The sequence below is a fragment of the Haemaphysalis longicornis genome, unplaced genomic scaffold, assembly GCF_048455015.1.
Source record: "Haemaphysalis longicornis isolate Haplotype H1 unplaced genomic scaffold, Haemaphysalis longicornis Haplotype H1 scaffold_1, whole genome shotgun sequence".
Lineage (NCBI taxonomy): Eukaryota > Metazoa > Arthropoda > Arachnida > Ixodida > Ixodidae > Haemaphysalis > Haemaphysalis longicornis.
In genome coordinates this window covers 320,825,514-320,838,081 of record NW_027526203.1, presented here as the reverse complement: position 1 = coordinate 320,838,081, position 12,568 = coordinate 320,825,514, and the positions used below count along the sequence as shown (strand labels likewise).

The following is a 12,568-nucleotide window of genomic DNA, read 5'->3' as shown; positions in this document are numbered from 1 at the left end:
TCTAATCTAGAATACAAAGAAAGATAGGCCTGTTGTTCTTACCCACCGCGAAACTTTCACCTGCACGGCCCCAACTGGACTAAAATTTTATATTCTTTTAGAATCGATAGCATGTGACACTTAATAAAAGAAGCCCGGCCAGTCGGTGCCGACAGGAAAGCGCGCCATGCCCAATGCATAAAAAAATTGGAAAACAATATTTGCTCCAGAGCTACCCTACCACGCTATTTTTCATTGTGAAACTACCGACGGAATGAAATGCTTAGCCCCTACATGTAGTTGTTACCTTACGTCGTTCAGAACGGTGAAGCCCAGGAATAAAAGACAGTCCCCCATAAGGGGTTTATTGTAGGCCCCTTGGAACTCTAATTACAGCACCTAAGGCTCGCCTAAATAAAGTTTATTCCTCCTCCTCCTCCTCGGTTAAGGGCGCGCATGTCTATACTTTTCAGGGAACTGATGACACCAATCTGATGATTGGTTTTATCCTTCAAGATTCTCCCGGTATCACTTGAGGCGAGCCGTGGTGGTCACGCCATGCCTCTGAAGTCAATTTCAACAGAATATTAGAGGGTAAAAATGACGTTGGTTGAGTAGAATAATGAATCGGTGTGCGCTACAAGCACGATGCGGACACACATAAAGGATAGTGGGATAACAAAATACAAAAGAAATACGAATCAAGGCAAGATGGGGAGGAAGAAGGTTTAAAGAGACTATGTTGCTAATCTGTCACAACGCTGCTAATTGCAGTGAATATAAAACAATTCCACTCAGCAAGAAGTTGAAACAAAGTTAAGAAATTTGCAAGCGAAAAAAATAGAAACAAAGCGAAAAACAAAGCATAGCAAACCCTGAGGATGAAACCAAGTTTTCAGAAGTAAACTGAAGAGGAGCGTCAAGCGCGTCATTTCATTCTAGGAAGCGTGAAAGACCTGCGTGAACGTTGTGTTGCGCAATAAGGGCCACAGTTAAAAGAACCAATACTTGGCGGCACCAAAATAAAGTCCCAACGATGAGAGTACTATTCTAGACTCTGTGCTAGAAATTACGCACTCAACTTTGTCCACACAAATCACAAAAACCACGCCTACAACCCTGTACACGTGCTCGACAGTAAAGGTGGTCTCTGCGCGCGGAGGCGGAAAGCCAACAACACAGGGCACCGGAAGTTCTATTTGGTAAGATGGTATGCTGCTTTTCGGCAATCATTTTAGAAGGCGATAAACTGGAATGCGCCGCATGAACACTTTTTTGTGTGTAAACACAGTGTCTAGAATCTCCTTGAAGCATCCCCCATAGGTCAACTATCTCTCTTCGGTGCGCATGGCTTTCTGGCGGATGAGCGTACGGCAATCCATGAATAATTTTGCTCTAAATCAGTGCTGAGTGCCCGGCGACCGGATACGCATATTTCGGCGCCATCCAGGACAGCCTCCACGCATTAAAATGATTACACTGTGGAGACCGCACGGGCTGCGCAAGCTTGAAACTTTCAGCCTAGACTGCATGCCAGCGGGAGGCAGAAAGAGGCGACGACGGCAGCAGTCGATAAATTCACTGCATCTGATCTCAAAACAAGACTTGTGTTTGCATGGGCGGAATGAAAGAGAGCTGTACAGCTACACTTCCTTCGCATGCTAATCCTGCGCGTGGAATAAAGTGGCCTGGTTACTTCGAATTGCCTTTGGTAATAAGCTGCATTGTCGCGGGAAAAAAATCTCCTGCTTCTAAAGTTTTCTTGAAAGCGCTCACTATCACTGGAGTTTTGAGCGATCGAAAGCTGTTCCCGCATGTTTTTTTTTTGTTTTTTTTTCTCTGTGTGTTACTCTCATTACTACCACGGTGGAAGATGCGCCTCGCCCCGGGCGGTGCCTCAGGAGCGGAGAAGACATCGTATCCGCGGAAGGAAGCTCTGCCCAGAAGACCCACTGCTATCTCCCTCTCCCTCCCCTCTCACTCTCTCTATCGCTCTCTTTCTATCGCCCTTTCTCTCTTTCTTTCTCTCTATCTCCTCTCTCACTCTTTCTCTATCTTTTCTCTTAAGCCCTCTCTCACTCACTCTTTCTTTCTTTCTTTCTTTCTTTCTTTCTTTCTCCCTCTTTCACTCTGTCTCTCTCTCTCTTTCTATCAAGAGTTTACTAACTAACAAGTGTTTACTTTCTCTGGCCCTCTCATACGCTGCACACTGAGAAAGAAGGGAGATAGAGAGGGACGCATAACTTGCAGGCAGAATTCATGTCACATGATTGTTCTTAAACGCGCAGCGTTCTTTGACTTCGTATAATAACTCACTGTTACCTCACAAACATCCACAAATAAGGATCTCGATATCCTTGCAGGAAAGGAACCATGCGTGCTGCGAATAGTGGAAATATGCTTCGCATAAGTTCGAACGTTTGCTTCCCCGCCATAACACTCATTGTGCGAAGGTGCACCCTTTACAGGCAAGTTGGTCACGGAGAGAGAGAGGAGAGGCAAAAAAAAAAAAAACGCTTTATCGAAGAAGAAGCGAGGTGGGGGTGGCCGACAGCCGGAGCCGTGCGGCGACCTTTGTAGCCCGGGATATGATTCTTGGTGTTTCCGGGCCAGAGCAGCTCAACGCTGCCTCACAGAGCTCCGAGGAATCGACTCGAGGGAGGGGATCATATGGACAGGACCACATGCGATTTCGTCCCGTGGCCTTGAATCCGCATGGTGGGCAAAAGGGAGAGGGATACAGCGATATATGTATATGATGAATAAGAGCCCTATTGGTAGGGATGCCGTTTGTATGAGCCCCACAGACGCTCTTCCGTGTAAGCAAGTGAGGGGTGGGCCGGAGGTTAGTTGAAGCGAGAGAGGCGATAATGTGTTGTGATTTCGTTGTAGCTCCATAGCTATCTTGGGTAAGCATTAAAAGTGTTTCTTACAAGGGAACAACCCTGAAATGAAGCTCATGGGGCTAACGGGTGCTTTTCCGTGTATTGCGTTAGTCGGTTTCTGTCTACTGCACCACAATTTAAAGCGTGCTAACGATGGCCGCCCGCACCGTATTTGTGAGGGCAATGAGTTTTATTGCGCCTTTTTGATACTCCTGCCGTCAACTTTCGCAGCTGGATCTAGAAATCAGTAAATTCAGCGGCTCATTTGTGACTTTATTTTTAGTAACCAGTACGTTAACCAGACGCAGCTGCGTAGGCCTTAGTGGTTCCAAACACAACGTGACAGTTTCAGATAAAGTGAAGCAAAAAATTCCCCCGCATTTCCCCGAGGGGGAGAATGTGAAAGTGCGAATGCACGGTTGTCGGCCCGCTTGCGGCGCTTGCGCTCGGCCCCCGCAGCCCACCGCCTCGCCGCCTTCTCTTCCATCTCTTCCATCGGGTTTGTAGTATCACGTGTACACCACGCAGTTATCAAGCCGCTATAACGCCGCTGAGTCGCCAACGCACGCCGCTGACGACGTAGTTTGAATGCGTTAAAGATATAAGGCGCGTCACTAACACTGATATCAGCGTCGCGTCCGTGGCTTGGTCGGTAGAGCGTCGCGCTGCGGCCGCAAAGTCCTCGGATCGAAACCTGGCGCCGGATGCTGTTTCTTTTTTAAATATAGAGGAGCACTGCGGACGCCGCCGCCGCCGCCGCCGGCGGCGGTGGATGGTTTGGGGTCGCTTATAAAGTGCATTCGCACTTAAAAGACAGGGTGATTCTTCGCATGAATTCGTGAGTTGCCAGTTCCACACAGACGTGTACTATTTGACTCAGACATTTGTGACTGCATATTCTAAACATATATCAGTTTTCTTCACGATTCCAAAAACCTGCCTCGTGCGCGGTTCTCTAAATTTATTTCTGTTTCGTGTTTACAGTTAGTGTGAACGCGAGGTGTCCCCGTGGGCGTTGGAGGGTCGAGCTGCAGTGGCGTGAGCAGCTCTCTCTTTCCCGTGCGCAGATGATCAAGATGATGATCACGGTGGTGACGGTGTTCATGCTGAGCTGGTTGCCGCTGAACACCTACATCCTTCTGTCGGACCTGGACCCACGCGTGAACAACTACGAGCACATTCGCTACGTCTACTTTGTCATCCACTGGCTGGCCATGAGCCACGCCTCCTACAACCCTCTCATCTACTGCTGGATGAACACAAAGTTCCGCGACGGATTCTGCCAGCTCTTCCGGCGCTCACGGCTCTGTTGGCTCCAACGCCTGCGCCGCCGGCGGCCGCTACGCAAGGAGTCGGCGGCTGAAGTGGCCGCGCTACGTCGATGCAACACGTACACCACCTACGTGAGCGTGCGCGCCGCTCCGGGCTCCAGCTTCCGCTTCAGCGGCACCAGGGACGCCGCCCAGGCCAACGGGAAGCCGAGGCGCTACGAGGACTCCAGGGTCTAGGCACGGCCGGCGCGACTCGGTCGCACTGACCTCAGGCCCCGACAAGTGAACGAAAGGGCCTGGTTCACGGACGTTTGTACTTGGCTGTAGCTGTTGCGCAGTGCGTAGTTCCCCTCAGCAGAGTCGTGGCCACCGGACTTTACCCTTGTCGAGAGCGCGCAAGTCTGTGTCGTTCGTTACCTGCGGGGTGTGAGACTAGAACTAAATTGCGCCCGCAGTGGTTTCACTAGGTTCGCCCGTTACATGCTGTCCTGTCGCTATTACCCGTGGCCAGAGTCACTCTTCAAGCTCTGGCTGTGCCAAATAATCGCTGCTTCATTGTTAAACGAGATGTTATGGGCGAAGGCGCTCTTACTGCCTGGTTCCTGCACACTGCGGCGCCAAATACAAGGGCGAGAGATGTGCCGCATTAACATTCGCCAAGTAGGACGCTGGATTATGTCATTTTCTGGAATTGTGGGAGCCAAGACTGCACGTTCTCCGCGGCACACTAGCAGTCAAGGGCAGACAAAAGGGCGGCACTCGGACCAAAAGTTCTCCCACGGTCCGAGCGTTAATTCCTCTTCGCGGCTTTTGCGTGCACGCCATTACTGTTTGCGAACGCGAGCGGGTGCACAGCACTGGCGCGGCAAGCCCTCCACATGGTTCAAAAAAAATTAAACACGATAGCCTAATATGGCCGCGATGAGTATATGAAAACTGCATATCCCTTGTTTGCCCAGTAGACCCCGCTTTAAAACCTGGCTGACGTTTCGCCAACATTTAGCCAGCAAATAAAATTATTTGCAAAATACTGTTTCGGATCCCACGATTGAAAAAGATCACTGTCATTTACCTGTCTGTGCTTTTTTTAACCAGTGGCTACGCAAGGGTAACGACAGGCAAATACATGTTCTAAGCTGCAAATTGCGTTGCATGTATTATAAACTGCTTTGCTAAGCGCTTTGTACGCACAGAACCCAGCTGCGCTGTGCGAGGTAAACTGAAGCAGGGCAGCTTTAGCAGTGCGATACCCTATACTGCTGCCACGGAAGCCGATAACGACACCTCTGCCCTAAGTGATTTCAGCGAGAGACCTCGGCCAAGAGGGTGGGCGTGTGTTCATGGTTTCAAGGACAGACTTGCAAACATTTGTCGCGTCACCTGGGAGCTATTACTTAGTTTGCGAGTCCCGTCGGTGGTGTTCACTACGGTGGATATAGGAGGTCGCCATGGTGTGTTTTCACACGTCAACGCGGTTGTTTAATGTCCCCAAGAATTTTGTGTACGTCCATTCCTGACGAGTTAAACAATATCCGCCTTCTGTACGGCCTTATGTGTGAGTGGAGAAGAGGCCGCGATAGTGCTAAGGGGGAGTTGGAGGGTCGGAATTCGTCGTTTGTATATGTACGTGCGGACCCCGCTCGGACCCCCCTCACTTCTCTATTGACAGTTCACGGGTCCAAATGAGGACACCTATTAGCGCACACGTGAATATTTTTATCGGCGCCATTTAACGGCAAGGAAGGTTGCCAACTCTCCCAGTATGTCGAGGCATACCGTGTACCATTACCCCGTTCGAGATTAACCCCGCCACGCAACCAGTGGACACTGGCTGAAAAGCGCGCGCATTGCATACGTACTCCTCCGCGCTGTCTTAGTAGCCATTGTTCCCTGTACATTGTGCCCGTACTGATCATATATGTGCGTGCAGTGCGTTAACCAGCCCTTCAAAGCCGAAGTCTACAAACCACGACACGTGGAAATGCCTCGGCGTAAAGAGCGTCATCCCGCCAAAGTGTCGACGGCGGTGGGGCCAGACTCTGTAATGTATTGCGTGTTGTCTATCGTTACTCTTCCAGAGCTTGTTGGACATTTCCAATGTGTTCACTCATCAGGGTCTCAATTTCTAAGCTTAAAAAATGTGGTTGAGAGGTATAGAAAAGGTGAAGGCAATTTTTCGAAAGGACACCGCGTGTATGGTGATGTGCGAGATGTGTAAGGGCGCTAAATATATTCAAAGCGCATTGCAGCATTTGCTGTTTTGCTGACAGTTTTTTCACAGGACCCTGACATTATTTCTTCGCAGTTGAAGTGGCAGAAACTTGGCGTGCAGCTTAAACACGCTGTCCTTCACTACTATTTCCGCCTCGATTCTCACGGCTGTAATTTCTGGTAAATGTGTTACGTATACAGTATACACTCTGCCACAAAGATGTTGATCTCGTTCACACCCGTTTTGTAGAAGCTGCGTTGAATTACCCCGATGTTCATGTTCTGTGGCCGTTCTGAAAACATGCTGGCTTGCTCAATACTCACGCGTATACAAACTACACACACACACACACACACACACACTCAGACAAACACAACACGCTCATGAATGTAAAACGAGATAAGTCCTTCTCTGTGCTCCTATTTTTCTTTTGTCTCAAACCAGGACGCATTCGTGCAAGATAATCTCGTGTGTGAGACATGTGAATGTTGTTGTTGTGCACGATTAAAGGCTTTTCAAAGTTTCCCCCGGCTTCTGTCATTACTGCAGAACATGCGCCGGAGCTGCCTTCATACGGTGCGGAGGAATTGAAATGGGACAGTAACTTTTATCTGCGGCTGTATTCCGCAGCTAAATTCACGTAATACTTTATTGCCCTAGTATTTAGTGGAAGGTTCTTGCCAAATCCTTTGGGCTTAGTTCGCTTATGCAGCTGGGAAACCAACAAAAAAAAAAAGAAGCAACAATTTAAAGCCGTTCCACCGGTTAATGCGGCTGTTGTGCGAGAGCGCTCAAACGCCCGCGTCAGGCGCACACGTCCGCCGGCAGCCCCAACTAGGCGGTAGAAAGAGTAAAGAACAAACAAGAAAGAGAAGAACAAACAGAAAGAGGAGGGCGTGCGTCTTCGTTGGCGCCCGACGAGCCGCTCTGCTCACGCCCACCACACCTGGGCGTCGCCTAGCAAGGAGGACGAGCCCTTCTACTTCCCGCTAGCTTCGCATTCCTTTGCTTTGGGACCACGGCTTCTTCAGGAATGGCGTATCTAGAGCTCTCGCACAAAAAAAAAAAAACAACCACGCGCCTTCCGCGGCCACCTCACCAGCCATCCACCGCGCACGCTCTTTCGGATGTGTGCAAATGGATCTCAATATTCACAATTTTAATCCCGCTATATTTAATCCGCATGAACTTGCGCAGTCATTTATGCTTTTTTTTTTTTTTTTTTGGTGCGCAAAGGAGTTTAGGAAATCACCGCCGAAAAGTCGCGCCAATCTTGTATAGCGTGTCAAGATCCGCCTTTAAAGGGTGCTCCACAACAAGCACAGTCACACTGCGGTGAAGCTTAACGGCAGCAAAGCAGATTTACGAACGAAAAGTTGGGCAGGTTAGCTCTCGCCAATTTGATGCGACAGCGTTACTAGGCTTATTTTCGTGCAACCGGCGCTCTCGTCAACCAATCCCAACCACCACGCCCGGAATTAACGTCATCACATCAAAGTAGAAACGACACCAGCTGAAATTACGGAATCTAACTAAAAAGAACCGTGGAAGAACGGGAATCGAACTCAGGGACGCACCATGAAGGGCATGTGATTTAGCCACCTCTTTTCGCCGAAGTTAAGCGAAACACGGCGTTCGAACGCGTTCGAGGTACTTTAGTATGAACCAAAAGGATCCAAGAGGAGCGGCGTGCGCCGAGGAGCGCACGCCGCTCGTGACTCCATTCGCGTGCCTGGAAAATCACGTTTCAACCTGGGGTATAGAAATACGTCGCAGTGTATGTTATTGAGCGTTGCCTCGCGGGCGACTCATTTGGTGGAGCAAGCCGGCCGAAGTAGCGAAGCTTAAACTTGAGAGATAGAGACGCATCGTGAGATAAGAGCGGTGCCACTGTCACTCTCCGGGGAGAAGCCCACGTGAATATCAGGAGACGAAAACTTCAGGGCCACGCCGCTACATGTGCGGACTTAGCCGGCGAGCATCACTTGCAAGGTGTGCTGGGAATTTCTCCGTCAGAACGACAAATTTTAATGTTCGCGAAAAATCTACAATAGCTACCATATAGGTTTGTGTAACTTGGAATATGTCTCGCCTGGGAATTCAATGTCTCGCAATATGTCTCGCCTGGGAATCCAGTGTCCGTTTGGGATAGGCACGTCCTCCAAAGAGGCGTGCGGGGCGGCTCTTCTTCGATTTTGATTAAACAAAGCTGGCCACTCCATCGCATGTTCTGGACAGTCTATGACAAAATATACGACGCCACCTGGAACACCACACGTTGGACCCATCGGCGGCGAGGTAAGGTTCAATTGATAAAGCCATGCCGGCGTCCGTGCTAATTAGTCCGGATGAGGTAACGACGCCTCCGCAGTTTTCATTTTTTTGGTAAAGCAATTTTGGTAATGCGGACGCCGAATGTACCTAAAATGTTCGGTAGTGGTCTGCTTAAAAATACAGCGCTCTTCTGGCACCACTTCCAGCAAGCGAGTATATTAAAGAGCTTCTCGGGACGTGTCCCCGACTTCGCTTCCAAGAACTACGTGTGAAGTGGGATAGAAGCGAACAATATGGCCGTTTTCATTGGTGGTACTTCATGCTGCAAGAGTTGTAGTAATGAAAAAATGCGCTAACAGGACGGGACTGAGGGAAGGAAACACAAAACAGCGCAGACTAGCAAACTGAGTTTATTGACCACAGCATATATACTACCACTTATCGGCACGTGGGCAAATCAACAAGGAAAAATAAAACACACATCACTAAACGCACAAGCAGCCACATATCGGTCAATAGTCCAGGAACGCGATTGCTTTGGTCGATAGGGATATCGACGCAACGCTTATGCAATTATCACCCGCATGCGCAATTTCTCGTGCTTCTATAATCTCCCGCGTGAGCGAGTCACGGCTCTTGGCAATCACCTCGGTTTTGTTAAAAAAGGGGTAGCAATTTCTACAATCACGGCAATGAATAGCTAGATGCCCATTGTTAGAGTTCCGGACGTTATTTCTATGTTCTCGTAGCCTATCGTTAACGCATCTGCCGGTTTGGCCGATGTATACTTTTTTACAAAAAAGAGGAATCTTGTACACTACTCCTTCGATGCAGTCCACGAACATGGTGCCGTGCTTAGTGCGACAGCCACTCTCCTTCTTGGGTCCGCAATTAATCTTCCGACAAAGCTTGGACAGCTTGTCAGGCGCTGAAAAGGCTACTTTGCCGCCGGTGCGCATGGCAATCCGCTTCAAGTTGTGGCTTAGCTGATGGATGTAGGGGATCACTGCGGTTCTTTGTTTGCGTGCAGGATCCGCCGTACCAGCTGTGCACGTGACACCACGCGCTGCCAGCTTAGCCTCCTTGAGTGCCTTTTCTGCCACCGCCACAAGGAGGTGTGAGGGGTAGCCTGCCTCGGATAACCGCTCTGCTTGAGCAGTTAGGCTTGCCGTCATCTTGTGCGGACAAGATTTGGAGAGGGCGTTTTTAATGCACAGGGAGGCGATGCCTCTCTTCACCAGTTTCGAGTGGGCCGACCCAAACGGGAGGAGCGGTTTATTTGCCCGAGGGGCATAGGACCAACAAACATGATTGCTGGCGAATTGGAGATCCAAGTCTAAAAAACGAATGTGGGCATCGTGGGGTAATTCGCTAGTGATACCTAAGGGCTGGAGGTGATTACGAAAAAGCGCTATGGCTCGCTCAGCGGGGTTTGTGCAACTGGGGCCGGGAGGGTCTAAAATCAAGAGGTAATCATCTACGTACCTGAACACTTTAAGCACATTCGTGTCAGCAAGGCATTCGTCAATTTCTCTGTCCAAATGTGCGAGGAATAGGTCACTTAATATAGGCGCTAAGCAAGAGCCGATGCAAACTCCGTTCCTTTGTATGAAAGTTTCATCATTAAAACAAACAAATGTGGATTTTAGGTACATGGACAGAAGTTCTCGCTCACGCTCACGCGGGAGATTATAGAAGCACGAGAAATTGCGCATGCGGGTGATAATTGCATAAGCGTTGCGTCGATATCCCTATCGACCAAAGAAATCGCGTTCCTGGACTATTGACCGATATGTGGCTGCTTGTGCGTTTAGTGATGTGTGTTTTATCTTTCCTTGTTGATTGCCCACGTGCCGATAAGTGGTAGTATATATGCTGTGGTCAATAAACTCAGTTTGCTAGTCTGCGCTGTTTTGTGTTTCCTTCCCTCAGTCCCGTCCTGTTAGCGCATTTTTTCATTATGTCAAGAGACCAACTAGCCCCCCAGATAGCTTTGAAGAGTTGTAGGGATGGCTAGAATAACCTGCTATAATGACAACACGCCACACTTTTAAAACGCTAATCGTTGTTAAGACCGCCTCAACCGCAACGCACACCGCCGTTGTCGATGACGTCATATAAGGTTGCCCTCGTAACTCGCCATTCTGAGAGACTCTGATGGCGGAAAACCATAGCTCACACGTCTACGCTTTACGTATGAATCACACGTGCACTCGGCACTCAACTCTCTGTGCGTTCTTAACCCCCAAGGGCGATAAAAACAGCAACATTCGGAACCAACTTGGTCTTTAGAGAGATTGCAGTGCGCACTAGCGCAGCCCAGGTTCTGACTTGCCGGACAAGATCGTTGACTAGGCCGAGAAGTTAGCGGAGGCCTACACCGCAAAAGATTGATTGATTATGAGGTTTAACGCGCCGAAGCTGCACAGGCGATGAGGCGCGCCGTAGTGAAGGGCTCCGGATTAATTTTTACCGCCTGTGGACGTTTAACGCGCGCCGAAATCTCGAACACACAGGTGTTTGCACTTTTCGCCTCCATCAGAAAAACGGCCGCCGCGGCCGGGAATCGAACCCGCGTCCGTGGGCTCGGCAGCACAATGCCTTAGCCCGAGCCACCGCGGAGGGTACCCCGCAAAAGACCTCCCTTCCTCTTTCCTATGCTCCGTTCCCGAATGGGATAAAGTTGTTACTCACTGCCATCCCTGGCCTTCATACGGAGCGATTTGTCCAGTAAACGAGGTGGCGACACTAGTACTTGTACAATTGGACCATGCGCACGGACACCTTGTTCACGTATTTACAGCCGCGTCTCTGTCGACAGAGGACTGAAGACCAGCGCAGCGGCCTTTGTGATCCCCGCCATGAATTTTAAGCCACACAAGCGTACATGTTCCCTGCAACATTGATATGTTGCGAATTCGGCGCACATTTTTGGTCATTATCTGGAAACGACATTCTCTTGTCTTTCTGTCGAAATCGAATGCCGGTGGAATTTTCATTTCCATTTAAAGTCCGACATTTTCCGGCCACTCGTTTTTTTTATTTTTTTTAGCTGCAACAATTTAAAAAAAAAAAAAGGTTTGCATTGGCACACTTTTATTTTGACATTAGCTTATCGAACCTAGAGGTGACTACTAGGAATTAGAGTAACCAGTTAAGGGGCTAGTTACCGATTATGGTGCATAACTGTGTGCTTTGACCCTTTGAGGGTGTAATTTTTTTTTTTAAAAGCTTTCCCAGATAGTCAAATTACTTGATCGCAGACTTTGAATGTACAAAATGTGTAAAGTCGGGAATAAATTGTAGAAAAAAAATCAGGAACAGTAAAAAAGGAGAGCGAGAATACCTCGTGAGTGTTGGTAATAAACAAGCTAAGAGCAGCACCAATATAGATAGAAATCAACTTCCGCCGCCCCGGCAAGGGAGTGCTGATGAAGATAAAAATCAAGTTTCGCGCGCCACCGTTGCAACCACACAGCAAAACTGAAACCATCGTGCACCTCCGTTCCGATCACGTGGTGAAACAAACCACAAAAGGGCACTGACACAGACCTCGTGATGCGCTGAAGCTTAAAAGTTCTGTTTATCTCCGCAAAAAGGTAGCACAATCAAATTTCCAACACTTTTTGCAAGTCCTAAGAGGTGACAGCCCTCCCTCCCCCTCGTCCCCTCCCCCCCTCCCCCCAGTGAGCATGCATCGTCATTATGGCGCGAAATTTCAAACAGAGGGTTCAAACCGTACCCGTACGGCAGACCTTGCTGGACGGAAAACTGTCGCCGTACATATGCACCAAAAACCCTCAAAGGGTTAAAGGGAACGTTCCAAGTACTAAATTAGGTCCTGCCTATCGTTCCATTGCTACAGGAAAAATAGCCTCAGCTCGGCACACTCATTAAAAGTGAACTGGTAGCAAAAAGAGCGACGGTGACGTGCTATCTGCACACTC

General features: G+C 49.1%; 1 protein-coding gene across 1 annotated transcript in view; it reads left to right on the top strand.

Annotated features, from left to right (window-relative positions):
- The window catches only part of LOC144151461 (RYamide receptor-like), a 920,756-nt gene extending 913,905 nt beyond the window's left edge, over nt 1-6,851 (top strand). The window contains exon 6 of the mRNA XM_077682514.1: nt 3,932-6,851. Coding sequence (XP_077538640.1) covers nt 3,932-4,372 — 441 coding nt within the window. The 3' untranslated portion in view covers nt 4,373-6,851. The remainder of the gene's footprint in view (nt 1-3,931) is intronic.
- Nucleotides 6,852-12,568: the final 5,717 nt, after the last annotated feature.